Source organism: Sarcophilus harrisii, chromosome 5 (genome assembly GCF_902635505.1).
Source record: "Sarcophilus harrisii chromosome 5, mSarHar1.11, whole genome shotgun sequence".
NCBI classification, from domain to species: Eukaryota; Metazoa; Chordata; class Mammalia; order Dasyuromorphia; family Dasyuridae; genus Sarcophilus; species Sarcophilus harrisii.
This window is the reverse complement of record NC_045430.1, coordinates 89,889,924-89,917,541: the sequence shown is the minus strand read 5'-3', so window position 1 is coordinate 89,917,541 and position 27,618 is coordinate 89,889,924. Positions and strand designations below refer to the sequence as shown.

The 27,618-nt window shown below is 38.4% G+C and overlaps 1 protein-coding gene across 1 annotated transcript; it reads right to left on the bottom strand.

The window, feature by feature from the left end:
* Positions 1 to 62: 62 nt before the first annotated feature.
* Positions 63 to 13,623, bottom strand: KRT74 (keratin 74). Its single transcript, XM_031937824.1, has 9 exons — positions 13,092 to 13,623; positions 12,076 to 12,290; positions 10,306 to 10,366; positions 9,155 to 9,250; positions 8,111 to 8,275; positions 6,931 to 7,056; positions 4,475 to 4,695; positions 3,757 to 3,791; positions 63 to 817 (listed from the first exon to the last, which is right to left on the bottom strand). Exons 1-9 carry the CDS (start codon positions 13,545 to 13,547, stop codon positions 612 to 614), a joined length of 1,581 nt encoding a protein of 526 aa, XP_031793684.1. The 5' UTR covers positions 13,548 to 13,623; the 3' UTR covers positions 63 to 611.
* Positions 13,624 to 27,618: the final 13,995 nt, after the last annotated feature.

The window sequence follows — 27,618 nt, the reverse complement described above, 5'->3', positions numbered from 1 at the left end:
CCAATCATTTTTTCCATTCACTTTATGTTAAGGGAAAAGAATAAATAAAAACATAGAAAATCCAAAACATTTTTGGACTGGTCTTTGTGACAATGTATATATCTGATGGGCTGAGAAATCACAGCCTTTCACAAGCAATAACAAAATTACCCTGTGAAGGCTTGAGCCATGGAAGCTGGCCAACTTTTCCCTCATTGACCCACTGCTTCCTTCTTCCTGCTAGTAAGGGGCAACATCATCTCTCAAACAGTTATTAAGCATCTTCCAAGTTATAACTGTTCTCCCTCTCTCTTTTTAAGTATCTATCTTCTTTAAAAATTCTTTAGGACAAAGGATATACTTATAAATTTCACTTTTAAAGGTTTACTTCAGTATTGAAGTCTCCAAAGAAATAAAAGGCAAAAATTTCAAAGGGAAGATATTTGTAATCAGTGACAATTTGGAATCATGATAGGTCACACAGTAGAGTGACCAAAGTTGATTCTAAATGCTCTAGTGACTTGGGAATCATGGGTATTTTAGGACAGCAACAGTTAGAGTAGATATCATCTTCAGGCTGCGGGCAGAAAGCATCGTCTTCCACAGTGCCATCATGAATGGGACCAGAAAGCTTATCTGGTAGTTTTCTTGGCTGGAGAACTGGCCGAGGAGGTCCTAGTCAGGGAGTTCTTGGGGTCACCCACTCCTTCTCCTTTTGTTTTGGTTTCAACACTTCGGGCACTGGTAGAGCTGCTTGACCTAATTCCACTGCCATAGCTGGTGCTGATTGAACTAGGCCGGTAGCCATAACTACTCCCGCTGCTGCTACTGATCACAGCTGTGGAGACAAAACCAAAATTAAAAAGGCCAGTGGTAGTGGGCCAGACTGTATGACAAACAGTAAAACCAAGAAGGGATGCTGGGTAGGCAATAGGAGGTGGAAAATAGATGGTAAGTTTACTTTATTCCCATAAGTGAATTAGTTTCCTTTGCAGCAAAGGGCTTTTGATTAGAAATGAAGTTAAACTTTCCAACCATAAAGATTAGGAAATCATGGGAAGCTGTAGAGTTTACTGTTCTGGATCTTAAAAAAAAAACAAAAAAAACTCTCATGCAGCAACAATATTGGAATCAACAGTTCTACTAATGGAATCATAGGCAATATCCACATGAGCTCATACAACAGTGTATTGATTAAAAAATATCAAACAAATAAACGGCTATGTTAGGAAAATTCATTTGTGGAAATAGAGGCCTTTATGAAGGCAATTCATGATTAGGTCATTGCCACTAAAAATTACAAAAAGCTTATCCTTAAAGATCCAGGACTTAGTGGTCAATGTAGATTATACAAGGTACCAGAAAAACTATGAAACACATTACTGCAAGCCATAAAAGATTGGCACTAACTGAATATCTAGCAAGATATGGCTTCACAATGTTTCATTGATTTACGGACCACAAATTCCCATACTACAAATATATACTCAAAATATTCTTGATAAAGTACCTAATAAACTGTGTTGGCAGCAGACTCAGACCAAATTGTTGCTCTTAATTGTCCTAATCAAAACTTAAGAACAATGTTTTTAATAGCTGTGGCACACTAAAGAACTGCTCCTAAAATGCATGGAAGAAATAAAAAGCTTCCTAAATATAAAGGCCTAACAGAGGAATTCAAAACCATATGGGAACAGGAATATGTGTGTTCATGTACATATGTGTATTTTCAAATATCCCCATCATCCAGTTGTCTTTTTAAAGTTCATCACGTTATACCTGGATTGTGATAGCTTGCTGGTGGGTCTACCAGTCAAATCCATTTTCCATTCAGACACTAAAGGGATTTTCCTAAAATTCAGGTCAGATCATGTCACCCCCTTAATAACAACATGGCTTCCTGTTCCCTCCAGGATCAAATGCAAAATTCCCTATTTTATGTTCAAATCATAACCCCCTCCTACCTTTCTAGTCTTCTTATTATCTTACTCCCCGACATGTATTTTTGATTCAGTGATACTGACCTCCTTGTCAATTCTACAAACAAAGCCCTCTATCTTTCAATTCCTAGCATTTTCTCTGCCTGTCCTCCATGCCTGAAACACAATTCCTACTCTATGCCTTAGTTTCTTTTAAGTCCCAACTAAACTCCTTTTTTTTACTGGAAATTCGTTGATGACTTCCTATTGATCCTAAGGATAGTGATTGACCCCTAGAACATTTCCTTCTGAATTTCATCAAAAAAAGAATAGACTTTTTATATAATAATAGTAACTTAAAGTTTATAGAAATAAAAAGTTTGTGAGCATAATTAAGAAACAGGTGACTATCATAAAAAATTATAGAAAAATGATCTTAAAATAGTCCAGATTCATTGATTGATGTGGATCATTCAATGAAGTGGCAGAAACTGCAAGAAAATATTTAGTATCTGCCATACACTTAGAAAGTCCCATTGAAATTACTGAAATTCTATAGCAGATGTTCACTATTCTTTATAAAATCACAGATGACAATTCCCATTTTACAAAAAGAAATTTTGAAATGTTCTTGAGAAATCAACAAATAAACTATTGAAAATTCAACATCATTACAAAAAAACTGATACCCTCAACCTCCTGGACATATTTGATCTATTAAATTTTAAGAATAAAGATTTTAATAGTGTTTGCCGCGCTGACGACTTATAATATCCCAATTAGATGGGGTGAAAGGCTTTCAAAATATAGTCATAGGAAGAGATTAAAAACATGTGGGGACAGGACAAGATACATATCACCCCACTTTCATCATTTACTGGAGCTATCTCAAAGGTTCTTTCAGTGAGTTGGCAGAATTTAAGTTTATACCCCAATACTATTATTCAACTACAAGAAATAGTCATTTTACCCATCTGCAGAGCAGGGCACAAAATGTTAACTATAAATGAATAATAGGAGAAGTGACACTTCACCTCTGCCTGCCTCAGTTTCCTCAGCTGTAAAATGGGAATAATAATAATATCCACCTTCCAAAGTCTTTGCAAGTATCAAACGAGATAATAGTTATAAAGTGCTTAGCACAATGCCTGACACATAATAAGCATTTAATAAATGCTTGTTTCCTTTCTTCGTATAATAGCTCAATGGCCTCAGGTAATTTCTAAAAACTCTTTGAGTTGCACAAGTAGTTGCTACTTGCATTGGTAGAGGGAGTTTCATCACTGGGAACTACCTATATGAAATCACAAGTCCAAAGGAGGTGGGGGGGAGGGTAGGAAGAAGCCTACTCATCCTTCCTTATGGTGTGTGTGTAGTTGACCCTGGGTCCTTGCCAGTTCTGTACAAGTACCGGCAGGCCCTTCTAAACAGGATGGATTCAGTGCCACACTAGCTCACCACCAGAGGGTGACAGTTTGCAGCCGAGACTCGGGAAGACCTCTCCCAAGGCCACAGTAACTGGCAGGTGTGCCCAAGTTCACAAAGCCAGAGATCACCTGGAGCATCACTGACAGCAGCTCACCTTCCTGGGAGGTGTTATAATTTACAAAAAGCTTTTCTCAAAAAAACCTAGGGAGGCGAGCATCCTATAAGTCAGTCTTGCCTGGGAGCAAGAAGAAAGAAAAAGGGATCCCAAGGCTTCTGACTGTCAGAACAGTCTGTCTGTCTAATTTCATCTTTGGATCCAGTGTGAAACACAGTGCAGAGAGGAAGGAATTTCTTGTTCTTAAAGTTGTTATGTCATCTTTGTTTCTTTCCAGAACCCTAAAATCCATACATCTTCTAATCAAATACTTACAGATGCTCACAGAGGAGGGATTCTCACCAGACATCCTGTAAAAGAGAACAACATGAAACTCCAAGAAGTATATTGACAGATTTGATTTAAATTTGGGGCCATGGCACTTTGAGGAAGAGCCCAAGAGTGTCCAGGAAACTACTGTATAATCAATTAGCCAACAGTATTCATTTTCTCTTTTTTCCTCTCTTATCCTTCCTCCACCTTTCGTTCTTCCTTTCTTCTTCTCCATCCTTCTTTCCTCCCCTCTTTCTTCCTCCAGATTTCTCTCCTTTCTTTCCGTTTCCCTTCTTCCCCTTCCTTCCCTCTTTCTTCCCTTCCTCCTTTATTCCTGTCTCCCATCATTCTTCCTCTCCATAAATTATCTTTTCCTTTCCTTCCTTTTGATTCCTCTTTCTCCTCTACTCCCTCTTTTCCTTCCTTCTTTCCTCTCTTCCTCCCTCCCTCCCTCCCTTTCTTCTTCCCCTCCTCCCTCTTTTCTTTCCTTACTTCCTCACTCCCCTCCATAACTTATCTTTTCTTTTCCTTTCCTTCCTTCCCTTCCTTCCTTCCTTTCTTTCTTCCTCCCTTTCTCCCTTCTTCCCTCCCTCTCTCTTTCCTCCATTTTATCTTCAAGTGTTTTGTCTGTTGATTTTCATGACCCTACTTCAACCAAGCTAATTATCATACAACAAAGGAGTCAAGAGACCTTGATCTCACTCATTCAACCCCATTTCACCTGCACTCCTCTCCCTCCAGAAGTTTCCTGTAGGTAGCAATCTCCACATCCAGAGCCAGTTTGGTGCTCATCAACTCCTGGTAGTCCCTCAGCAGGCGAGCCAGCTCCTCTTTGGCACCATGCAAGGCACCCTCCAGTTCATCCAACTTGGCTCTGGCATCTTTTAGAGCACAGTCACCTCTCTGCTCAGCATCTGCGATGGCTGTTTCCAGGTTGGAGCACTGTGGAATAAAGAGGAGGCAATTGATTATAGTCAGTATTTTAAAGCTGAAATATTAATAGCTCACATTTCTTTATCACTTGAAACTTTACAAAATGATATCCTTTCTTGTCTGAACAGATGCAAAGAGAAGAAAGCAGAAGCAGAAGGATAATATACATAATAACTATAATAATGTAAATGAAACAATTTTAAATGGCAATTTGATTCAGATTAAATGTAATTAACCAATAATCAATCAATAAGTATTTATTAAGCACCTTTAAGTACCAGATGCTATGCTAGGCACAGGGACTATGAAAAAAGACAAAAGACAGCTCCTCCCTCAAGAAGTTTACAATTTAATGGAGGAAGTTACAATATAATTATCAATATGACCCAGAACAAATGTTCTTGATCTTTTTTTAAAAAAATATGTCTTTGGCCACTTTGGAAACCTGTTAAAACTTCTATCCACTTTTCAGAACCATTTTTAAATCTCTGAAGAAATTACCAAATTTACATTTGATATTAGCAACAAATAAATGTATAAATTAATAAATGAAGATTGAATGAATGAATGAACTAATGAACAAATAAATAAATACATGAATGAATAAATAAATAAATGGATAAGTAAAAGTAATTTTTCCCATCCAACTTCACGGACTTCCTGAAATCTAAACATGTTGACCATGAACCACTGGTCTACATGATGAAATACACTTCTTTCCTGTGCAGGTGAGAATAAAGACTGGATATCATAGATATCATAGAAGCTGAAAGATACTGTAACTAAATCCATGGGTTTTACATGACTGTTACATGACCAGATGATTCTATCACAGGATTTGGGAGATGGTATATCCTGAAATGACTATAGGATAAAAAGAAAATACTTTTGCCTTTAAAAATAATGCTTTAACCATCTCCTGACATAGAAAGTACAAATATTATTCTTATTTTACACATGAGGAAACTGAAGAGCCAGAACTAAGCTGAGTCAGGAAAATCTGAATTCAAATCCTATCCTCAAACATTTAGTGGCAGGTTCTTTATCTGTAAAATAAAGCTAACAATAATAACATTTCACAGGGTTGCTGGTGGATCATATGACTGTACATGTAAAGCACTTTGCACCTTACAATGCTATACAAATACTAGATGTTATTGTTCATAAAAGAGACTAAATGACTTTTCCTTGGTCACAAAGACAGGAAGTCAGAGTCAAGATTGAAATAAAGTCAGGTCTTCTGATTTCAAACCTAGTGCCCTTTCCACTATACATGCTAAGACAAGTGGAAGGTAGAAAGCCTGGTCTTGCTGCTCCCCATTCTGGAAAGGTGAGGATATAATCATGATAAAGGAGAACCCAGTAATACATCAATCAGTCAACAATTATTAAGCCCAGGCTATGTGCCAGTAACTGAGCTAGATCCTGGGGTTATAAATACAATAAATGAAACAATTTCTACTCATATGTGTTCAATTTATGTTGCAATCCCACCCCATCTCCCCTCTGTACCCCATTCTGAGCCCTGTCCTGAGATCTCAAAGAAGGGTGAATTATGGGCCTTGCATTCAGGGGGCTCCTATCTTGTGGGGTTCACTCTAGAGAGGCAATCTGGATCAAGCCAGTAGAGTTTTTAAAAGGCAGCCCAGGTTCTGAGAGTGTGAGATTGTAAAGGGGTCAATCAATTCTTCCTGGAGGAGTAATGTGTGGAGGAGGCATGGGAAAGCCAATGAGCAAAAGGAAGGAGCAGAAGAAAGGGCATGATGCAGCCTGCTCAGACTGGCTTTCAAGAATTAATAGTTTCAGTTTCAGTGAATTTATATTCAGTATTCAGTGTATTTCAGAGTACTTATACCTCAGAAAAGGAATTGACTTATTGTTTTGTTGATTGTCTAGACTTTTAAAAGTGATAGAAAAAAAAGTTTATAATGTAAATTAAGTTTTAAAAAGATGTTAGGTGTACTTTTTTTTGAAAGTTAGTTGTTAAACATTTACCAGCACACCTCTGGAGAAGGGATGGAGGACCATGTGATCAGAGACACTTATGTGTACAAGTACAAGGAATTAGTTTACCTGAGTGAAGCAGTGATTCTATATTAGAAAATTTAGGATGTCGAAGTATAGGTTCTGGAGGCAGTAAGTGAAGAAATCCTGAACTGGGAATCAGGTCCTGAACACCAAGGACTTCAGCTGCACCTTGGTCATTTTGTTCCTTGTGGTGTTAGAAGAAGAGCTTCAACCTACCTGCTTTTTCACATTGCCAATCTCACAGCGAAGTCTTTGGATGAGCCGGTTCAACTCTGAGATCTCATTTTTGGTGTGTTTGAGGTCATCCCCATGACGTCCAGCAGCCAACTGAAGCTCCTGGATCTGGTTTTCAAAAAATAGGAGATGGTGAAAAAAAGCATGACATGATTTGCTCTGGGAGCTCTTCCAGAAGGTTGCTGGGGATGGGTCAGGCTGCCCACCTCTCAACAATGTATCATAAATAAATAAATGGTTGCACAGGGACGGATCCAAGAGAGCAATTTGTTTTATACAGAGAAATTTGAGGACCCAGGAACATGAGCCTCCCAACAAGCTTTCTATCCATGTGGTAACAATGCCTCTGACTATAATGGGACTTATAAATGGTTGAGTTTCAGTGGGGTCTTTTCTGATGCCTTCATTTTACATTTATTGAAACCCAATGATTTGCCCAAGATCACATAGGTAGCAAGTATCAAGATTATAGCAAATGTTTTGTTACTTTTATCACGATGTCTTTCAGTGTTGTGCATATTTTCCCCCATGGTGTGTCTTAGATTTAAAAATCAATGAACATGTTCTTTGTGAGTATCACAATGGAAATTAAAGGAATAAGGGATAAGAAGAGCTCACACATTGTTCCACACTGATATGGGCTAAAATTCCAAAAGACACCAGAATAAAGGTTTCAAGGCAAGCTGGGAAAGGACAGAAAGATGGTTTGTTACTGTCTGATCTGGATCCGGGGAATTCTCTTTGAGTGGCCCTCCACACAATACCCTGAAGAATTAATGGGGCTCTATCTCCAATGGCTTCCCATTGACTATGCAAATTCCTTTCACATTCAAAGGGATTCAAAGGTAGCATTGACTCCCTGGAATCTGTTCCATTTTCTCTTCCTGGATTTATTAAATGTTATTCCCCTCCATGAAGTCTATATTCCAACATATTTAGATTACAAATAGATCTGTCCTCTATGTATTCACACAGACTGTCTCCCACACCCTCTACATCTCTACCTCCTGAAATCCCTCTCTTTCTTTAAGGCCGAGCTTTGGAATCACTTCTATCACGAAGCCTTCTCTGATATCTCCCATCCCAAATCTTCAGCTAGAAGTAATCCCTTGTTCTCTGAATACCTGTTTATTCCTAGCCCATGGCACTCCCCATCACTTACCTTGCTCTGGTACAAGCCTTCAGCATCTGACTTGCTTCTTAGAGCAATCTCCTCATACTGACTGCGGACCTCATCAATGATGCTATCGAGGTTCAGTTCACGGTTGTTGTTCATGGATAAGATGACAGAGGTTTCACTAGCATGTGTCTGAATCTGGGCAATCTCCTATGGAAGCAAGAAAGAGTTAGGTCTCTCTCTCCTCAACCCTTTCTACTCACGTCCATTGGGATATTATTCCTACAGCTTGGGGAAGAGTAAAGGTGGGTCGAGAGCCAGGATCTGTGGGGCTCAGGCCAGAAATCTATACGGAGAGGATCTTGTTAGATGGGAAACCTCCTTTCTAACTCTCTTTCCTCTGGAAAGGGAAAATCTCATTGAAAACAAATAGATACCTGAAGAATGAAAAAAAGATATTAGGAACAAAGAAAACAGAAGAATGAATTTCCTAGAGTCTTGCAGAATCCCATAATCTCATAACTGATAGGACTTTAAAAGTTCATCTTCCTAACTTTAGGAAAGGTAGCCATCTCAACCCCAATGGGATTATTTTCTATGGGGAAGGTTGTCCAAAGAAAAGTGACATCAAACCTCTCTTTATTATCTGCTGCAGGAATTTTTACATCAAGGGCATGTATCACAAATTTCTTTTGGTGTAAGTGATATGAAGTGAGTTCTAATTTGGGTGGGATGGAAGGGATACTGCCTTATGAGAGACCAGCTCCAGGATACTTCTGAAGGAGCCAGGAACTAACTCACCCAGCCTTCCATCTGGTAGCCTCCTAAGTATTCTTTCTAATCCTATTGTTTCTTTGTTGCTGATGAATTTAAAGGACTATCAGTGTCCTTTAAATATGGCACCCTGGAGGTAAAGCTCTGGTTACCCTACCTTAGTAATGGCTCTGATTAGGAAGTCCTTCTATCATTATGTACTGATATCCTCCCACTGTAGCTTATGTTTTTCAGGTGAATGACTGGGAGATAAATGCTATCTATATTAGTCCCTAGTTGGACAGAAGTAGCAAGTAGAGTATAATAGGACCTTACCGCGTCATACAAGCATTTCAAAAACTTGATCTCCTTGTCCAGAGATTCCACCTTAGACTGTAGTTCTATCTTGACAGTATAGGCAGCATCAGCATCCTATGGTAAGTGCACAGAGAACCTGGAGTTAAAATGTTCCATATACCCACAGTTTCCATTTCTCCCGACCCCAGATTTGGTTTGTTTCTCTGTGACATAGAAAAGACACTGGACTTGATTTCCTGATTGCAGTCCCTCATCTAATAGTCACCAACTCTGTGACCTTAAATGGATTACTAAAATTCTTTGTGTTTTAGTATTCTCATCTATAGAAATGGAATGAAAATGGGAATAGACATTTTTACCCAACTACTGCATGTAGTCATTGTGGGAAAAACAATAAGAAAGTCTTAAATAGTAGAAATCTGATTTTCTTTAATTTTCAGTTTTCAATATTATACTACCCACAAAAAATATAAATCAACAGTAACAAATTGTAGTAATGTGACACGTTTTCTATAAATCTTTGAGGCCTAAATGCATCTTCTCAGGAAGGGCTGGGGTGGGGGAAAATAAGTCCTGTCCTCTCCATGTAAGAGCTAGAGAAATGGAGGTATTACATGGTACTCCTCATCACATGGAAAGCCCAGCATAGACTTAAAAGTTTTTGACTCCCAAGCTAGAGGGTTTTTTTCATTTCATATACTTGTCTATGCTCCCAATATTTCTAAACCTCATCTTCCCTGACAAAGGGGGAAATAAACTTTGGAGCAAAGGAGTAGGTATCTTCCAACTGTCTTCTCCTCAGTCCCCAGGACAGAGTTCTGAAGAGAACTGGTTTGGATATATAATTGAACCAGAATCATATGATTTAGAGCTAGAAATGATTCTATAAGGGACAGGAAGAGAATAAACATTTGTTAAATGCCTACTGTGTGTCAGACTCTTACTAAGGGCTTTGCAAATATTATCTCATTAGATTCTAATGAATCATAGAATTTTATAATGATCATTTGTTCCAACCCTCTTACTTCTGAATCTGAGGAAATCTAGGCCCAAAGAAATTAAGAGATTTTCATATTGTTAATAAAAAGTAAGTGTCCAGAACACTGACTGCAAACCCAATATTCTTCCCAGTAGACTTCATAACACCTGGAACCTTCTATTTTTTTTACCTTTTTGAGAAGAACGAACTCATTCTCAGCTGCTGTGCGCCTATTAATCTCCATCTCATACCTGCAGACAGGGAGAGACATTGGATGCATTTATCTCCCCCCAACCTCTTCAAGGATAGGATCAAACAATATAATCACATCACATTATATATATACACATACATGTATGCACATACACAGAGAGAGAGAGACAGATAGACAGACAGACAAATATCCTGATTGCAATTGGAACACTATCTCTTTTCTCAATTTTTCTTAGTACTTCCAACTGAATCTTTTTTTGCCCCATCATACTTCTTACAATATACTTCTTTGTGTACATGTTTTCTTCCTCCTATTAGGCTGTATCTAATTTTATATTTGTATTCCTAGTACCTGATATAGTGCCTGAGACACAATTTAAACTCTAAAAAAAGTTTGTCACACTAATGTATTGATGATGTTTCCATAAATTAGTAAAACCATTTTGAAAATCAATTTGAATTACATAAAGTCAATAAAATGTTCATAACTTTCACCTAAAAATTCTATTACAAGGTATATCTTCCAAAGAGGAAGAAAGAAAGGAAAGAAAGAAAGGAAGGGAAGGAGGGAGGGAGGAAGGAAGGAAGGAAGGAAAGAAGGAAAGAAGGAAGGAAAGAAGGAAAGAAGGAAAGAAGGAAGGAAGGAAGGAAGGAAGGAAGGAAGGAAGGAAGGAAGGAAGGAAGGAAGGAAGGAAGAAAGGAAGGAAGGAAGGAAGGAGGGAGGGAGAAAATACAAAGAAAAAATAAAGGAAGGAAGGAAGTCTTTCTATACAGCAAGCTATTTATAGCTATTTTTTAGTTCTTTTTTTGTGGTTAAAAAGAACCTAAAAACACAGCATGTACCCAACATTTGAAGAATGGCTTAAAAAGAATGATAATCCAATATAATGGAATATTTTTGTGCTGTAAAGAACAATGAAAACTAGGAATGCAGAGAAGCACGGAAAGACTTAAATGAATTTATGCAAAAATGTGAAAATTATGTATGTAATGCCTACAACAAAGAGAAAGAAAAAATATAAAATAATAAATAATTTTATAAAGTTGCAAAGAATTAGCCCCAAAGATAAGATAAAGATTGCCCAAATTCCTCTAGAGAGATCATAGGTTGGTATTTGAGGTAGGAAACAGAGTATAAGAGTGGAGCTTACATAAAATGTCCCTTTTTTAAAACTCATTGATCTGTCTTGCTAAATTGTTTTACCTATTCTTTCTCTTAAGAAAAGAAAAATTTGTGATAAGGGATGGCTTTCTGGTATACAGAGATAAGTCTATGCAATGGGATAGGGAGTGAGGATGGACAGATATCAAAGTCTATTTTAAGAAATAGTTAAATAAATGTTGACTGAATGTAATTGATGTCCAACCAAGGTATTACCGATGTATGGTATGAGGTGAGAACAGAGACACTACAGTTTTCTATCTCTGACTCTCTAGGCTCCTCTTGCTAGATTAAATAGAAGAGCAAACAACCAAATGTCCACCTGAAAACTCAGGTCTGCCAGGCTATGCCATTTCATCAATTATCCAAACGCATTTGAATAGCTTTCCAATCTCCCTCTAAGGTTCTCTCCTTTAAATTAGCTTGGCCATTCTGAGAAGTCCAGGTCACCAGGCAGGATCTAGGCAAGGCTTTCCCTACCCTATCTCTTCCCCCTAAAAATATCCCAAAGGTCAAAATGCCCAGAGACATCTTGGTGCATGTTGTATTTGCCAGCCAGGGGAAATTTCACCCATGATTTCTCACCTCTTCTTGAAGTCCTCCACCAAATCCCTCATGTTCCTCAACTCTGAGTCCAGTCTCAGCTTGTCCCCTGACAGGGTGTCCAGCTGCCTCCGCAGGTTACCAATGTAGCCCTCAAAGATGGGCTCCAAGCTCTTCTTGCAATTGCTCAGGTCCAGCTGCTGAAGCAGGTTCCACTTGGTCTCCAGTACCTGGTTCTGCTGTTCTAGAAATCTCACCTAAAACCCAAGAAGAGAGTTACTTATGGCCCATTGTTGAATACCTATATGACAGTTCTCTGTGTACAAAGCAGGATCATGGAGCTGAGGACATTAAGAACTCATTTTTCCATTTCTCTTCCTTTGTCTACTCTTATATAAGAAAACCTTCATAAAGAAGAGCCTCCAAAGTAATTAAAGCAATTTTCATCTATGTGATATTGTCTCCCTTGATCCTGATAATAGCCCAGAAAAGTACACAATGCAAATCTTATACTCCCCATTTTGCAAAATCATGAAATAAATATTTCCTGATAAATTATTAAAAAGTTTTTGAAAAAAATATTCAATAGCATCCCTGAGCCACCTGGTTTAAAATTCCCAAACCATCTCAGGAAGTCCTTTCTTAGGTCTAACTTTAATCTTGCTTGCCCCCTTTGAATATTCCTGAGGTCTTTAGCTTTTTTCCATTGACAACCAGCCCTCCAGAAATCATTCACTTCCTTTACAAAGCCATTTCATTCATCCAATCTCACCCCAATTTTGCCTTTCAAGGCAGCTCCTCTTCATCTACCTCAGGTCTAAGCCATCTCATCAGTTGCTTATCCAAACACATTTGAATAGCCTTCCAATCTACCTCTAAGGCAGGGTGTTCTTCTCTCCTTTAAATTAGCTTGGCCATCCTGAGAAGGCTGCACCTGCTTCCTCTTGAGGTCTGTAAGTCCTTCCTATTATATAACCTTAGTCCTCTAGAACATTTTCTAGGTAAAGAGGTAAAACCACCCATTCCCCCAGCCTCCCCCTGGAGATTTAGTGGCTCACCTTGTCAATGAAGGAGGCAAACTTGTTGTTGAGCGCCTTAATCTGCTCCCGCTCCTGGGTCCTCACTTTCTGGATTTCAGGGTCCAGCTCCACATTGAGGGGAGCCAAGAGGCTCTTGTTGATGGTCACCTGGTGTATGCCCCCTGGTGGGCACAGGGATGGGCACACAGATCCCAGAGCCACGTTGCCAAAGATACTCCCTGCAAAGCCAGTAGCCCTGGCTCCTCCGTACCCAGCCCCATGCCCAAAGCCATACCCCCCTGTTCGAATATTGAGAGGGATGCGCCGACCAGTCCCTAAGTTGTAGAGACTCCGGCTGCCAAAGCTAGCTCCAGCCCCTTTCACCCCTGCCCGATAGGAAGATGAACTGCCCCCTACTTTCCGTGGCAAAATCGCAGAGTATCCGCTGAAGTCACTCTTCTCACCACCAGTCTTCAGGCCTAGCTGCCGGCTCATGGTGTGGGAAAGAATGGAGACTGTAGAGAAGACTATCAGAAACCAAGAGGGCTGAGAACAAAGAGTACTAATAGAACCACTGCCATATCTATCTCCTTATATGCCAATCACATCCAGGGCAGCCGGAAAAGGGCGTCTCTCCCCTATCTCCTCTCCTCCTCCCAGTGAGCCAGGGGGCGGTGGGCAATTTGCTGAAGAGGTATAACTAAAGTCTTTATACCAACAAAGCCCATCCAATCTACAACTGGATATGCTGTCCTTGCAAGCTGCAGTGGTCTAATTTGCACTTTATCTGTACTCTCTAATTATGGATTAGAAGGGTTATCCCCCAAAGATCTCTAGGATTTATTTTTCTAGCTCTGCCTCCTTCTTGTTTGAACTTTTTTGAGATCTCTGGGTTCACTCTAAGAAGATTTCATCTCTCTCCTAATTCATTCCTTTCAACTCTACTAGAATTTCCTCCAATCAAGTTCTCCTTCCTCCACAGAGGTGGGACATCCTCCATCAGATTCAACTTCCCCTAAAGTCTAATAAACAATATTAGAACTAGAAAGGACCTTACAGACCCAGTCAAATTATCTGTCTTAAAGATTAGAAAACCAAGCCTCTAAGCAGTAAGTCATAGTTAGCTTTTCTATAAGTCTTTTAAAGCTTACAGAGTATTTTCTTTATTAATGTATTTTTTCCATACAGTTTTCAGATATCATTTTCCAGATTATAGTTTTCAAGATTCATCTTTGCAAAATTTTGTGTTCCAAATGTTCCTCCTTCCTTCTCTCTTTTCCAAGAGAGCAAGCAATCTGATACAGGTTAAACATGTGCAGTTCTTCTAAATATGTTTCCATATTCATTATGTTGCACAATCAGAGCATATCAGAAAGGGGGAAAAAACACAAGAAAAACAAAAACCAAGCAAACATAAAACAATCCTCCAAAAGGTGAAAATACTATACTTTAATCCACATTTAGTCTCCCTAGTTATGTCTCTAGATGTTGATGGCACTTTCCATCACAAGTCTATCGAAATTGCCTTGAACCATCTCATTGTTGAAAAGTACCAAATCCAACTGTAGTTGATCATCACATAATCTTGTTATTACTGCATACAGTGTTCTCTTGCTTTTGCTCACTTCATTTAGCATCAGTTCTTAGAAGTCTTTCCAAACTTTTCTGAAATCAGCCTGCTTACCATTTCTCATAGAATAATAATATCCCATAACATTCACATACCATAACTTATTCAACCATTTCCCAACTGATGGGCATCTACTCAGTTTCCAGTTTCTTACCATTATAAAAAAAGGGCTACCACAAACATTTTTGCACATGTGGGTCTTTTTGCCCCCTTTATGATTACAAAGATAAGATTTCTTTACAACATTCCCTTTTACAGATGACCCAGTAGCAAAGTTAGGATTTTAACCTCATTCTTTAATGCTACTTTCCAGTGCTCTTTGCATTATATCATATTTGTTTTATATAATTCACAATGTCCAGCAACATTCTGGACTGAGGAATCTTCAAAACAGATTTTCTGAATGAATGAATATGCAGAGAGGGTAACTACCTGATGATGCCTTTCTAAGATTCCTTCTGTTTTTTAGTCTGTGTTGTCCAATCTGGGTTTCTCCCAGAAAGTTAGTGAATCAAATTACCTTATTTAGAACCAGTTACGGTAGGACAGGATGAAAAGATGGGTTCTGTGGCAAAAATCAATGGGGGAAAGAAAATACAAGATTAAAAAATGATAGGATGGGAAGGAGCCAGTGTGGTATATTGAAAGTAAGGGCTCTGACTTACATGAACTGATGCTAAGTGAAATGAGCAAAACCAGGAGATCATTATACACTTCAACAACAATACTCTATGAGGATCAATTCTGATGGAAGTGGCCCTCTTCAACAATAGGAGGATCCAAATCAGTTCCAATTGATCAGTAATGAACCAGCTACACCCAGGGAAAGAACACTGGGAAATGAGTGTAGACCACAACACAGCATTTACACTCTTTCTGTTATTGTTTGCTCACATTTTTGTTTTTCTTCCCAGGTTATTTTTACCTTCTTTCTAAATCCAATTTTTCTTGTGTAGCAAGACAGCTGTATAAATAAGTACACATATATTGTATTTAACATATACTTTAACATATTTAACATGTATGGGACTACCTGCCATCTCGGAGAGGAGGTGGAGAGGAAGAGGGGGAAAGTTGGAACAGAAGTTTTTGCAAGGGTCAATGTTGAAATTACCTATGCATATATTTTGTCAATAAAAAGCTAATTTTTTTTAAAAAAGTAACTAAGGGCTCTGGAAAAGTGGCAGCTATTGTTGTGGTTGCTCAATCATTTCAGACTCTTCGTGACATCATTTGGGGTTTTCTTGACAAAGAAATGACAAAGACCACAAAGAGTGGTTTACCATTTCCTTCTCCAGCTCATTTTACAAATGAGAAAACTGAGGCAAATAGAATAAAGTGACTCATACAGGATCTCACATCTAGTAAGTATCTAAGGCCAAATTTGAACTTGGGAAGATGAGTTCCTGACCAAGAACTTCTACTTGTCTGGAGCAGCAGACATGAGTTCAAAACTTGACTCTGATGCCTACTAAGTAATAAGGTTCACATAATCTCGTCTTCAGTTTCTCCAGCTGTAAAATCTAAAAGTTGGACTAGATAGCCCCTGAAGTCTTTTGCAACTCTATGATCCTACAAGTGATTGCACTTTTTAGTAGGTAAAGTAGGGATGAAAGTAAATTCATTATAAATGAGGGGTATAAATTCATTGGAAGTAAAAAATAAAGACTTTCATTATTAATCAGAGAAATACAAATTAAGACAACTCTGAGATACCACAATACACCTGTCAGATTGGCTAGAATGATAGGGTAAGATAATGCGGAATGTTAGAGGGGATATGGGAAAACTGGGACACTGATACATTGTTGGTGGAATTGTGAACGAATCCAACCATTCTGGAGAGTGATTTGGAACTATGCTCAAAAAGTTATCAAACTATGCATACCCTTTGATCCCAAAGAGATTTTAAAGAAGGGAAAAGGATCTGTATGTGTAAGAATGTTCATTGCAGCCCTCTTTGTAGTGGCCAGAAACTGGAAACTGAGTGGTTGCCCATCAGTTGGAGAATGGCTAAATGAATTGTGGTATATGAATATTATGGAATATTATTGTTCTGTAAGAAATGACCAGCAGGATGATTTCAGAAAGGCCTGGAGAGACTTACATGAACTGATGCTGAGTGAAATGAGCAGGACTAGGAGATCATTATATACTTCAACAACAATACTATATGATGATCAAATCTGATGGACGTGGCCCTCTTCAACAATGAGACGAATAAATCAGTTCCAATGGAGCAGTAATGAACTGAACTAGCTACACCCAGTGAAAGAACTTTGGGAGAGGACTATGAACCATTACATAGAATTCCCAATCCCTATATTTTTGCCCGCCTGCATTTTTGATTTCCTCCACAGGCTAATTGTACACTATTTCAAAGTCTGATATTTTTTTGTACAGCTAAATAACTGTATAGACATGTATGCATATTTGTATTTAACTTATACTTTAACATCTTTAACATGTATTGGTCAACCTGCCATCTGGGGGAAAGGGGTGGGGGAAAGGAGGGGGAAAGTTGGAACAAAAGCAATTGTCAATGCTGAAAAATCACCCATCTATATATCTTGTAAATGAAAAGCTATAATTAAAAAAAGACTTTTGTAAAAAAAAATGGAATTAAAGCTAGAACCATGGATTTGAGTACTAATTCTAAATCTAACTAGTTAGGTGACTATTATAAAATTACAAAATCTCAGTTGGAAAGAACCTTAGAAATTATTTAATCCAATCTGCATCTGAATAAGAATCCCCTGAGCAAAATTTCCAGTGAGTAATATTCCAAGCCCTGGTGGGGAATTCACCATTACCTAGATTATAAGGCTTAAGAAACTTTTTGACAGCTCTAGTTAAGAGGAAGTTTTTCCTTATATTGATTTTAAATGCTATCTTCAGATTCATTCTCTCAGTGTTCTTGATCTGCCTCTGGGACTAGGCAGAACTAGATTAATTCTTCTTCCACTTGACACCCTTCAGATACTCAAAGTCTACTCCTCCAGTCATGTTGCCTACCCCCAATCTTCTCTTCTCTAGGTTAGATATTGCCAATTTTTTCACAGATGCTTATGTGGAATGGTATTGAAACTTCTCATTCTTATCATTTTCCTTTGCATGTATTCCAGATTTTTAATGTCTTTCCCAAAATTTAGTGCCCAAAACACAAATGACATACAGATATGGTATGATTAAAACTGAGCCCAGTGGAATAATGCTGTCCCTCATTCTTGACCATAGATATGCAGAGTAAGAGCCAGGTGTGTGTGTGTGTGTGTGTGTGTGTGTGTGTGTGTGTGTATTTAGGGTGGGGGTAGGAAATAACAGATCCATTGCCATTGACCCTTCCCAGAGAGCCCATGCTCTATGTACAATGTTTTGAACCCAATCTTTCTGCTAATGTAAACTAATCTCATTAGGGCTTGGGGAAGACCTATTCATTCTGATGACTCATGTTGGACTGATATCCTTCTGTCTTATCTCCTCTCCTATTTTAATCTTTTAGATCCTACATTCCAATCTATATGGCTCCATGTTCTCTCCTTTCCTTCCTTTCCTCAGTAGAGTCCTACTTTAGACCTTCAAGGAGAGATTCAGAGGGAAGAGGAAAGAGACACGGTCCCTTCCTAGGAGAGCTCTTAGTGTTAAAGAAGGATTCAGAAAACAAGTTCAGCATGAACTGAACACATTCAATGCTAAAGAAATGCTGAGTAAAGTAGGAATGATGAGGTTACAAGGAAGGTAGTCATTCTCTACAGAAGTCCTCTGATACCGATGAAGAAGGAGGAAGAAAAAAATGTTCTTAAAAACAATGATGGGAGCCTCACCTCACTCTGATTAATGGCCCCACCTAATTGGATCCCAGGGAATTTAATTGCATTGAAATTGTTCTTGTCCTAAATGATAATATCTCTGACACCTCTGTTCTGTAAAGTGCTTGGCCATCATCTAATTAGCCATTGCATAGCACAGTCATGGTTTCTGAGAGGGATACTTAAGGCTTTCAAGAACTAGAAGCATTCATTCATTCTTTCACACAGAAACACACATTCAATAAAGTATTCTATCTGCTACCTGCACAGCTCATGCTGGGGAAGGGGGAGAAAAGTATGCAAAAGGAATATAAGACATAGGCCATTTGCCTCCAAAAGTTTATAATCTAGCTGAGGAGGCAATATACACATGGCTTGGTAATAATACGTTAGGAGATGACTAACCACTAAAATGTGTGGTATAGACACTAATGTTACAGGCATTCAAAGAAAAAGATTAGTGTGAACATGAGTTGCTGGGAAAGGCTTCATGGAGGAGATGGAAATAAGTCTGGACTTTGAATAATGGGTGAGATCTAGATAGATGACTGAGAGAGACAGAAACAAAGAGACAGAAACAGAAAAACAGAGACAGAGAAAAAGAGAGACAAACTCTATTAGCAGGTCCAGATTATGAAGGATTTTGAATGCCAACAGAAGGAGGAGGAGGAGGAAGAAGAAGAAAGAAGAAATGGTAGTAGTAATTATAGTAGTAATAATAGAATAAAAAGAAGTTTAATAAGATTTTATAGTTTAAACAGTATTTTGTTTTTTCATTAAACTTATAAACTAGAGATTGGTGACTGAGCCTGTAAGAAATTTTCAGATGTGGGTTGGGGCCTTCTCTGCAATTTATAATTGCATATACACACACACACACACACACACACACACATATGTATATATATATGATAGATTATGTTTGTTTATAGATTAGGAAATTAAAATTCCAAGTAGTCAAATATATTGTTCACAGTCACAGATACTAAATAGAGTCTGTGCCTCTTGTTCAAATACAAAAAGCAGTTTACTTCTCTAGGGGAGGTGGGAAGAGGAAGGAGGGGAAAAGTTGGAACAAAAGGTTTTGCAATTGTCAATGCTGAAAAATTACTCATACATATAACTTGTAAATAAAAAGCTATAATTAAAAAAAAAGAAAGAAAATAATCCTGTAAGGTTTGTATTCTAGACTTTTCCAACTGAGTGTAATTATCCTATGATTCTTTGTAGTTTAGTTTTCCATTCTTGAATGGGATTAAAAACTGCTTATTCCTTATGAGAAGGGGGAAAATGCCTACTATAGAAAAGACACTGAGCCAGACCTGGGGGATTCAGAGATAAAATCCATGGAATGATAATTTTATAGGACTATTGTAAGAGAAGCCCTTTATAAACTTTTTTAAAGGACCATGGAAATGAGAACTACCTTTTGTAATTGTACTCAGACTAATAGATAGGAGTCCTCATTTCCCAAGATGTAGCAGGTGATACAATAAGTAGACATTAGAACATCATGAGGAAAAAGAGAAAGGGATTTTCAGTTAAGGATTAGTTGTGGATAAATATGAATATGTGGATAAATGAGTAGTGTCTAGAACTCCCTACTCATCCCAGAAGGCCTACCTTCTCTTCCATGAAAGCTTCCTTTGGTCAACATGACTTTCTCCACAGACCTCTCAGAACACTCTGTTTTCCCTCTGTTGAGGGAATTGTATGTATGTACATACTGTATGAATAAATTTATCAAAGAGTAATGTGAGTTAGAGTTATTAGCTTCAGTTTTTAGTTTCCTTACTAGATTATAAATTCCTTGAGAGTAAGGACCATCTGTATCTTGCCTAAATTGCATAATTTAGTTCTTTGGCCACAGTGATGACCAAATATTTGATAAATGAATGCATGAGTCATAAAATCTTCAAGCTTTTCACATTTCCTTCAAGAACGAATTTCCCCAGGCAAACTGACTTCTGCTGCCTGTCTACAGGAGTGAAAAATGAGTGAGATGTTTTGAATGATTTTCTTTTTTAAAATTATTTATTTTAATACACATTGCTTTATGAATCATGTTAGGAGAGAAAAATCAGAGCAAAAGAGAAAAACCACATGAGAGAGAGAAAAAAACAGAAAAAAGAAATGAACATAGCATGTGTTAATTTACAATCAATCTCCATAGTTCTTTTTCTGGGTGCAGATGATATTTTTTGTCCAAAGTCTATTGGGATTGCTTTGGATCACCAAGCCACTAAAAAGAACCAAGTTTTTCATAGTTGATCATCACACATTGAATGACTTTCCAATGCCAATTTAAATAATAATTTCTCTCTGTTGCTTCTCATACCCTTCCCTCCCCAGTGCTGTGTCCCTTTGAAGATCAATCTCTGTCCTCAACACAAGGGAGATCAGCGCTTCCCCTCCTTGATAGGAGAAATGGGAAACTTGGTGAAGACACTTTCAAAGTGACCCCACTAGCTAAAGTGGGGTAGGCCTCTCCAGGGATTATTAACTTGAAGTCTATGGACTTGTTTCTAAAAACATATTTTATGTAATTAATTTCCTTTGTGAGCTTATTAAATATTTTAGTTTGCATATTTAAAATGCATTATTTTGTGTATTTAAAAATTATTATTCTGAGAAACAATCTGAAAGTTTTACCAGACAGCTAAAGGAATCCTGCCCCAAAACCAGAGATGAGGGAGGTCCTGACATGGACTTGCCTTCCTCCAAGTTAGGCTATCCAGTTCTGTTCTTCCCAATTTCTCTGTCACTCCTCCTTCTTCTATCCAAAGTTGTTTTTTTTCTGGTTGGCTCTTTCTCCAGCTCTTCTACTTGGGATTTATTTACTTTTATCTATCTGCCCCCATAGTTTTATAACTTTGCTTTGTTCTCTTAATTTAATTTATTTTTTCTCAATTATATGCAAAAAGCTATCCACATCATAGAAAAGATTGATGCAGTCTGAATGCAGATTGAAACATATCTTTTTTTTTTCTTGGGGGGGTTGGGTCTATGTTTTCTTTCACAACATGACTAATATGGGAAATATGCTTTACATGACCACATATATAACCTATATCAAATAATTCTTCTCATTGAGAGAGGAGAAGAGAGAGAGAAAAAATTTGGAACTAAAAAAAATTTAAACAAATATTAAAAATTATTTTATGTGCAATTGGAAAAAAATAAAATCTTTTAAAACACTAAAAATAAAAATATTTTTAGCATTCATTTTTTAAAATTGTAAGTTTCAAATTTTCTCCTTCCTTCAATCCCTCTTGAGAAGACAAACAATTTGATGTGAATATGAAGTCATGCAAAACTTATTTCTGTATTAGTCATATTATGAAAGAAATTACAGACCAAAAAACCCCAAGAAAATGAAGTTCTTTTTTTGACAGAAAGATGAAAAAGTACTATCATAAGCCCTTCAGAATTGTCTTGGAGCACTGTATTGGTTAGATTTGGTCATTCACAGTTTATCACCATATGATATTGCTATTGTTATATACAATGCTCTCCTGGTTCTGTTCACTTCACTTTGCATCAATTCATATATGCCTTCCCATATTCCCAGACAATCTGAAATTGTCTGGCTCATCATGTCTTATAGCACAATAAAATCACAATCATATGGCACTTTTCAGCCATTCCTCAACGATGATCATCCCCTCAATTTCCAACCCTTTGCCACCACAAAAAGAGCTGCTATAAATATTTCTATACATGTAAATTCTTTTCCTTTGACTTTATTTGTGACACAGACCTAGTAGTAGTGTTGCTGGGTCAAAGGGTAGACAGTTTTGTAGCCCTTTGGGCATAGTTCCAAATGTTCTCCAGAATAGTTGTACCAGTAAACAATTTCACCCATAGTGCATTAATATCCCAATTTTCCCATATCACCTCCAGCACTTGTCTTTTCCTTTTCTAATGTTAGTCAGCAAGAATTATTTCAATGCTCTTCTCTTCTCAAGGGTGGTTTAGAACATTTTTTTCAGATAACTTTAGTTTTTTGTTCAATATTCCCTTAGCTTTTTACAATTCCATCTATCTCCCAGAGGCATCCATCCTTTAGCTCTATTCCAGAGCACCCCTCCCTCCCTTTGCAAAAGATTTTTTCTGCTCAGGTGAGTTTCTGTTAAAGACAGTCACCATCTTCTTCATTAGGACAGAAGGTCCTCAGCATGATGCAGTGGCCAGAGAACCAAATGAGAAGTCAGGGACTTTGGGAACAAATCCCAATTTTTTTCTTCACTTGCTACCTGTGGGACTTTGACAAATAGTTTCCCTGTCTGGGCCCCAGTGGCTTCCTCCTTAATAAAAGAATGGTTTAGACTAGCAGACCTCTAAGGGCAATGGATAAAGGTTTGGACTGAGAATCAAGAAGACTCATCTTCTGAATTTGAATCAGCCTTAGACTCTTACTAGCTGTGTGATCTGGTACAAATCACTTAACTTTGCGTGCCTCAGTTTCTTCATCTGTAAAATGAACTGGAGAAGAAAATGGCAAACCCTTCATGGATCTCTCCCAAGAAAACTCCAAATGGGGTCACAAAGAGTCAGACACAATTAAAATGACTGAACAACAATAAGATCCCTTATAATTCTCTGTCCAGTATTCCCACTGAAGAAGCCACATTTATAGACAATCTCCCACAAATTCCTCTTGTCACTCAGGAAGATTTTGTGAACTCATTGGTCATAGCTCCCCTTCTCTAATGGTTCTTTTTGGACCAGGGATGAGGACAATGAAGACACAGGTGATCAGGGGTTGTAGGGTTTGATGCTTGGTTTGCTGATCTCTCACTTCCTCTTCCAATCTCCAGAACAAACAAGTTGAGCTTCTTTCTAGGTTATTATTATGGCAGTTGTCATCACATTAATGATATGCTGTCTTCCATGGGGGAGTATGTGTCACTGTCCAAACAGGAAGGAAAATATCCCCTCCTCAATTCCCTTGCCCTAAGGGGTAGTAAGGGTGATGAGACTAGCCTGGGGTGGCCCATAACTCAGGTGTGGGAGTGGGAGAGCCTACTATTTTCCCTCTATTTGAACCCCGATGGGAACCAGAAATAGAAAGGAACAAGGACCAAGGCAACAAAAATGCAAAAGAGTTAGGAAGGGAAAGGGAACAGAGGCTAAGGAAACATGGGATTTTTCAGAAGAGAAATAGGAAGTAGAAAAGAAAGTACTCAGGAAGTGTGTGTGGTCAGGAAAAGTGAAGCTGGTCTATGAACTTCAAATTCTTGAAAACAGAAAATTTGTGCCTACCAGCCCTTCATTTCCCCCCTTCCTAAATGTCCTAAACATCCTCAATTTTTCAAGGGATTCCCATAGCACATGATCTCCACTGCTCTCCCTGTCTTGCTTATAACTCCTCTGGATGTCCTTCAGTTTATCAATATCCCAGAATTGAACATAATCCTCACCAAATGGGACAGACCAGGATTGACATAGATATGGACTTTCCTCTCCAAAGCCCCATAACGAAGATTACATATGCATTATTATCCCATTTTACAAGTGAGAAAAAACTGAAACTCAGAAAGATTAGGATTAATGGTCATGCCTCCAGTAAATGAAATCCAGGTCCCAAGTCTATCATTCTTATCAGCCACCACGCTGATCAGCCTGGGAGTTATTATAGTCAGTGTCAGAAAAATACTGGGACAAAGCTGATTGACCCCAGAGAAACTGCTCAGAAAGAATTAAGGCTAAGACTGGAAATGAGGAAACAATGTTAGTTAGAGAACTGAGATATATTAAAATGGGAATTAATTCAAGATCAGACTAGGAGGTCTGCTGAAGCTTCATGACTGTTGCACACCAATATCATCCATGGATTATTTTTTTTTCCTTTTTTTAAACAAGGTTTTATTTTTCCTCAATACATGTAAAAACAATTTTAATATTTTTTTAATTTTTTGAATTCCAGATTCTTTCCCTCCAGCCCTCTCTCCTCCCTCCCTGCCTGAGATGATAAGCATTTTAATATAGGTTATACAAGTGCAATCATGCAAAGCATTCAATGAGGGTTTTTTTGGCAAAGGTATTGAAGTAGTTTTCTATTTCCTTCTTCAATATCATATAACTATTAAGTGTCTGAAATTAAATGTGAATTCAGATCCTCCTGACTCTTGGTCCAGCACTCTAACCAGTAGAGCTATCTAGCTGCCCTGCTGAAGTTTCTATCAGTGCCCAAATTTTGTGCTTTTATGATAATATAATACAAGAGCAGAAGTTTCATTGATCCATGAGATTAGGTAAATTAAAGTGAGATTAAATAAATTAAGACTAGACATTGAGAGCAAGAGGGCCTAAGAAAGGTTGAATAGGACAAGTAGAATGGAGGGGCTTAATGGAAGGATTCCTAGGCTGGAATTCAAAAAAAAAAGGCAAAAAAAGAAAAAGAAAAAGAAAGGAAAAAAAGGCAGAATTTAGGGGAAGAAGAGGGGGGAAGGAGGAGAAAATCTGAAACACAAGGCTATGCAAGAGTCAGTGTTGTCAAATTATCCATGCATATGTATTGAAAATAAAAAGCCTTAAAAATTAAAAAAAAAAAAAAAAGGAAAAAAGGCAGAACAATTATCTAAGTTCAAAGGTCTGCAATGTGTGGAATTTCAATATGGAACTGGGTGTCAAACTAGCTGAAATTGCCAAGGATTTGGCTGCAGAGGCGGTCATTTAGCTGACTGGGCTAGGGACATGTTTTGTAACAGAAAAAGCCAGGCTTAAGTGTTAAGCTCTGCCACGCAGAATCTGTGACTCAGCCGAGTCCTGTAATTTACCCATTGGTGTGTAGTTTATACTCTTGCAAATTCCTAAGCTTGACACTGTAGTAAAGTAGCCCTTTTTCTCTAAATGGCCGTCTGAGATCACAGTGACTCACTGATGACTCACCGTGGAGGGGAGCTACAGGAAAGTTTCTCCATTGGGTTCAGGCTGTTCTGGTCTAAAGACAGACTCCCATTCCTTGGGTGGTGGCAGTAAGGTTGGCCAGAGGCAGAGATGAGCTGATTCCCATTGGAGAGTGTTTATTGTCTCACCCCATCATTTGCCACCGCTGAAGGCATGGGGAGGTGCAACCTGACTGGATGTGCGATGGTGGGGAGCAACCGGCCAAAAAAAAAAAACTGGGGTTCTACCCGATAAAATTTCTTTAAAACTTTCAGACCAAATCTCCTGTCTTTCTTTTTCTCAGAGTCAGAAAACCTGCATCCCCATCATAGCTCCTCAACTGACTGTGTGATATTGGACAAACCACAACCTCTCTGGGCCTTAGTACACTCCCATGTTAAATGAAGACTAAAGATCAATTCTTTTGTCTAACTTCAAGTTCTTTTCCTCTAGGAAAGCATCCCAGATGTCCCAATCCTTCCAATCACACACACACACACACACACACACACACATGTTTTCAGTCATATATAACTTTGTGATCCCATTTGGCCTTTTCTTGGCAAGGATGATAGAATGGCTTACCACTTCCTCCTCCATTTCACTTCACAGATGGGGAAATTGGGGCAATATTAAGTGACGTGTCCAGGGTCACAGAGCTAGTAAGCATCTGAGGCCTGGATTTGAGCTAAGGAAGCCCAGGACTCTATCTATTGGAATATCTAGACACCCTAGCAATACCTCCCTGCAAATGCTGCACACACTTTCTCTCTATCCCTCCATTCCTCTCTCTCTCTCTTTCTATCCCTCTTTGTCCCTGTCTCTGTCTCTCTGACTGTGTGTGTGTCTATCTGTCTGTCTCTGATCTCTCCTTTCTCTGCACCAAAGGCATTAAACTCTTACAAACAGCACCTGTAAAACTGTGGTGCGAACCATAACTGGGAAATGTTTAACGAAACATTACAATACAACAAATGTTAATTTGTGGTTGTTTAACTTACTCTGAAGCCTGCAGGGATCATTTCTATCAGTTTGACATCAGTGTTGTATACAATCTCAATACTTATTAATTTTGATGAGGGATTCTGGGTCTGGGTCCTGTGAGCTTTGTCTTTCCTACCAGCGTGGGAGTTGACAGGGCAGGGCAGGAAATGAGAGTTTTCCCTTAGAATCCCTCATTCTATCCCCCAGAAGGTCCAGGATAATTTTTGCACAAAGCAAGTGTTCAATGAATGTTCCTGATTCAGTTCTTCTCTCAGAAGAGCCTTAATTGCCTCAAAATTCTCAGTTTTCCATTATAATTCCTTCCCCTAAACCAGGGATTCTTTTCTTAGTAATGAAAAGGGAACTAGAAAAGAGTGGCTATAGTTTTACTTCTCCTCTACAACCATTCCTGACCTGTAAGGTCCCCATGGCATAGTGGAAAAATCACTGAATCTGGTCAAACAGCATGGGTTCAATTCTGATCCTTGCTACTTCCTGTATTTTACACAAAACAAATTTCCTCTCTGAATCTCAGAGTCGTCATTTTAAAAGTGAAGAGGTGAGATTAAATGATCTCTAAGCCTATGTGTGAGAAGTCTCTGGTCTTAGAAGGTCAGAGACAAGAAGAGCAGCCAAGTGGGATTTAGAACCCTAAAGGATAAAAACAGGTAATGGATGATCAAAACAGGGTCCAGAGTGGCCCAGGGATGAAGAAAAGGCCAGGGAAGGCCTGAGAAAATACTTGCTCAATGCCTAATACAGCTGGCACACCAGTGATGAGCACAGACTCTTTTGCCAAAACATCCCAGACATTTAGCAGGTTTGGGCAGGAGTCTCAAGTTTCTGCCTCCCTTACTTAACTATCCCTAGATTTGCTTACTAGGCACCCAGATCTAATTGCAATACCTGGGAAAGATCATAGAGGGCAATGTTAGCCCAGTAAAGACCTGAAAAGAGAGATTAAAAATACTGACTGGTATTTATATAAGAGCAGCACGTATTCCACAATCGCAGCACTGAGGTGTTTCCTTCACAACAGCCCTGTAAAGGAGGCAAGGATTTGAGCTTTACATTTCCCTGCATCTCCCCTGTATTATACACAGTAAGTGCTTTTAAAAAAAATTGAAACATTTTTCCTATTTTGGATTTGAGAAAATTTAAGTGACTTGCCTAGAGTCAGCAATTAGGCAAAATCTTCTGATTCTGAGATTTTTATATAGCACACTGCATTTTATGAAGGATCCCAGGGTTA